A 4124-nucleotide genomic window follows, 5' to 3' on the forward strand; every position below is an offset into this window, starting at 1 on the left:
TTGGTGGATATTGTAATAAAATATTTATTGGACATATTAGTATTTTTGACATTTTATTCTTTCATTCTATTTAATTTTTAGGTTTAATAATTGGTGGCTTTTGTAATAAATATTTATTTTACAACTTGTTTGGATTTTTCACATTTTATTAATATTTTGCAGACATAATATTATGTATAAAACATTTTTTTTGGACATCCTAGTAATATTTTAGACACATTATTAGTATTTTTGACATTTTATTCTTTCATTCTATTTAATTTTAGGTTTAATAATTGGTGGCTTTTGTAATAAATATTTCTTTTACAACTTGCTAGGATTTTTTGCATTTTATTAATATTTTTCAGACATAATGTTATATATATATAAAAAATTTGGACTTCCTAATAATATTTTAGACACATTATTAGTATTTTTTGACATTTTATTAATATTTTCAGACATCAATATAGTAATATTTTTAGGACATGTTATATTTTTTATTTTTGGGACATTTTAATACACTTTTTGGACGTCCTATTAATACTTTGGACATATTAATATATTTCCAACATTGTTTTATTTTTAAAATTGAACGCTAAACATTTGTAAAGCTTCATATTTTACGAGAACATTCATGTTTTGGACTTTCTGCCGCTCAGTTCAGTCTCGCTGGTTGAGAATCTCGCCCACATGAACTCATAGAAATACAAATAAAACGCGCCTTAAATCGTACTAAAGAGCATTTATAGAGTGTTTAAGATGCAGAATTCAGTGAAAGCAGCACAACACTGATGACATGACACACGTGGTCTCTTTACGATAAAAAACAAAAAAGTATTAAAAGAATAAATTTAAACGTCATAAATCTTCATGTTTGTAGGCAGGGACGTTCTCTCCTACAACAAATCCTTCTCTTTACATGTTCCATATTTATATATGATTGATTTTCTTCAGGTATTTTGCTTTAAATACATAAATGAAAGTTCTGCATTTTTCTGATTTTCACAACAATCCGTTCCAGAACCAGCCCGTGATCTGCACTCAGAGCAAACCGACGCCGTGAAGCCGCGAGACTAGAAACCGCTGAAAACCCAGAGATGAGCGACATCAGCTCGGTGTACAACGAGCTCCGAGCGCGGCGGCAGCTCTGCGACGCCGTGATCCGAGTGAACCGGGCCGAGTTTCACCTGCACAAGGTGGTCCTGTGCTGCTGCAGCTCGTACTTCAGGTGAGCCGAGCACGACGGTGCTGAAGGACCGTTACAGAGCGTTAGCTTCAACAGCAAAACCGCTTCAGTTCTGTTTGTGGAGCTTCTGAAACTCAACATTCTCCGAAATTTCAAATGTTTGTCCACGAAAGTTTCACTGAAGGTGTCGAGTTTGTTCCTCCAAGACCAGAAGTTGTTTTTATTTGAATATGTCCTCGAGCCACCAAACCACATGGAGGAGAAGAAGCTGCTGGACTCCAGCAACTCGATCATTTATATCCGTGTGCATGTTCATATATGATTTAATTAAATCAGGGTGTAATTAAACAATGTTTTAAATGATATTTAGATAAATTTACTGTTTGAAATGACATCTTAAGTGAAGTTTTTAGCCTGTAAATTCTGACTTTGTGTGTTACTGAAGAAGAAACTAATTTTAATAGACTTACAAGACTCAACATGACAGAAAATCACATTCTGGTGACTGTTTTTGTGAATTACTTTATTTTCTTGGTGGTTTCAAAGACGGAACACGAACTTAAATGTAAAAAAGAAGTCGTAGTTTACGATCGTAGCTTTATTTTAATGTCACGGTTCAAACATGGAGTTTGTTTAGATGTTCTGAACATATTCCAGCAGGTGTTTCATTTAAGACTAAAGAACGCTGCAGTGATGATGGAAGTGGTCAGACTTCAGCTTTAGTCTCACAGCTCAAGATTAAGAAATAAAAACAGACCAGAGAGGGTAAAAAGATGCTGAATTTCAACATAAATAAATCCACACAAATCGATCACTTTCATGCGACAAGCTGAAAGCATTTGTTCTGCAGCGGCTCTGAGCTCTCGTGTGAATTCAGAGTCTGCAGAGCTTTTATTGTGAAAGTCTCGTCTGCTCGTGGCCCCTCAGGTCTCTGTTCACCCACTGGTCGCCTCCACACGACCGCCTGTACGACATCGACCTCGTGTCCCCCGACATCATGCAGCTCATCGTCGACTTCGCCTACACCGGTTCCGTCTCCGTGGCCGAGGACAGAATCCGCGAGCTGTTCGTGGTCGCCAGCTACTTCGGCATCCTGGACCTGATTCAGGTCTGCCAACACCGGCTGGAGGAGCAGCTGACCCCGCGGAGCTGCCTCAGCACCTGGAGGCTCTCCGACCTGCACTACAACCCGGAGCTGAGGGGCAAGGCCTTGGCGTTCACGCTGAGGCACTTCGAGGAGGTCGTGGCCTCCTCGGAGGAGTTCCCGCTGCTGTCCGTGGAGGAGCTGGTCCGGATCCTGGAGGACGACCGGCTGAACGTGAAGCAGGAGGAGACGACGTTCGAGGCCGTCATGAGCTGGATCAACTCAGAACCCGAGAGGCGACGAGGATTCACGCCTCTGCTGGTGTCCAAAGTCAGTTCAGCTTCACAGCAGGGTTCATGTGTGGCGACACCAGAACCAAAGGTTTAGCTTTTAAAACGAGTTTGAAAATTCTGATGGTAAAATGTTGATATTTTTTTACAAGTGTATTAAACAAAAGAATCATTATTTTACATAAAAAGAAAAAAATAATTAAACACATGCGAAGAATTTCCATTATTTTTAAAATTAATCTTCTTTTTTTTTTAGCTGCATTTAATCAGCTAAAAAATATTATTTTACAAATATTTGTCATTATTTAAAAGAAAAATTATAAATAATCAGAACTGACGAATATTTTTATTATTTATACATCTGGCTAAGAGTTGATGCTACGATTAATCTACCAGAACATAATCAGGATTAAAGAATATTAAATATATATTGACATTTTAAAATATTATTATTATTATTATTATTANAACAAGCACAAGAGGCCAAAGTTCAAGCGCTTCCTTATTCGCTCTCCATCATCTGGAAACGTTCGCTTTTATTCTGCTTCTCTTTTTAAAATGTCCGCCGTCGGGGCAACACGGATGCTTCTGGGTCTTTCTGCTTCGTTTCACCTCCTTTGTTAGCGGCCGGACGTCTTTTCTGACTCATTCAGCCGGACGGCGTCGTCTCTAAACGTCGTCTCTAAACGTCGTCTCTAAACGTCGTCTCTAAACGTCGTCTCTCCGCCTCGTTGTGTTTTATTGTGACGTTTCTGCTTTAACTCGCTCAACGCGCTTCGTTTTCCAAATATAATCAACTAAAATACACACATTCACCTGATTAATTAATCTAATGTGGATTTGAGATGATTTGACAACCAGCTGTTCACGTCTTTTACTCCCATTTCCAGCTTTAATGTGCATTTTTATGAGGGTGTTGCTGTTTTATTCTTCATCTGTTTAACATTATTTTAATATTGCTGATTGATTAGGATGCAGGCATGTTTTAGTGAAAACATTTGATCTTTAACAGTGTTTATCACATGAAAACTCACTCTCAGCACTTTGTTAGGAGCATCTGTGCAATATTGGTTTTTTTTAAAAATATATTTAACAATTTTTAAAAACATTTAATTAATGCTTTATAGACGTAACAGTATTTTCTTTCATTTTTTGACTTTTCTGTTTGAATATTTTCAGATATTTTCCTAATTTTTCTTATTATTATTTTAAATAATTTTATCAAACATGGTTTTACATTAGTAATAATTGAGACATTTCATATGTTTTTAAATGAAATTTTATTTAATCCTAATATAGAAAATCTAATATATATTTTTTGTATTTTTTTCACAATTAAGTAATTCTTTTTTTACATATGATTTTTTTTGTTTGTTTTATTAATATTTTTTTTAGTAATATGTATTTATTGGACTTTTAATTTTTTACTCTTTTGGACATTTTAATAAATGTTTTTAACATTTTATGTTTTTATTTTAGATTTAATATTGGTGGATATTGTAATAAAATATTTATTGGACATATTAGTATTTTTGACATTTTATTCTTTCATTCTATTTAATTTTTAGGTTTAATAATTGGT

At 35.4% G+C, this 4124-nt stretch overlaps 1 protein-coding gene across 1 annotated transcript in view; it reads left to right on the plus strand.

The window, feature by feature from the left end:
* The first annotated feature begins 1079 nt into the window (after positions 1-1079).
* Positions 1080-4124, plus strand: part of LOC103375105 (kelch-like protein 10) — a 9359-nt gene continuing 6314 nt past the window's right edge. Inside the window, exons 1-2 of the mRNA XM_008305309.1 lie at positions 1080-1210; positions 2096-2582. Coding sequence (XP_008303531.1) covers positions 1080-1210; positions 2096-2582 — 618 coding nt within the window. The remainder of the gene's footprint in view (positions 1211-2095; positions 2583-4124) is intronic.

This window comes from Stegastes partitus, unplaced genomic scaffold, assembly GCF_000690725.1.
Source record: "Stegastes partitus isolate 25-593 unplaced genomic scaffold, Stegastes_partitus-1.0.2 Scaffold2469, whole genome shotgun sequence".
Taxonomy (NCBI): domain Eukaryota; kingdom Metazoa; phylum Chordata; class Actinopteri; family Pomacentridae; genus Stegastes; species Stegastes partitus.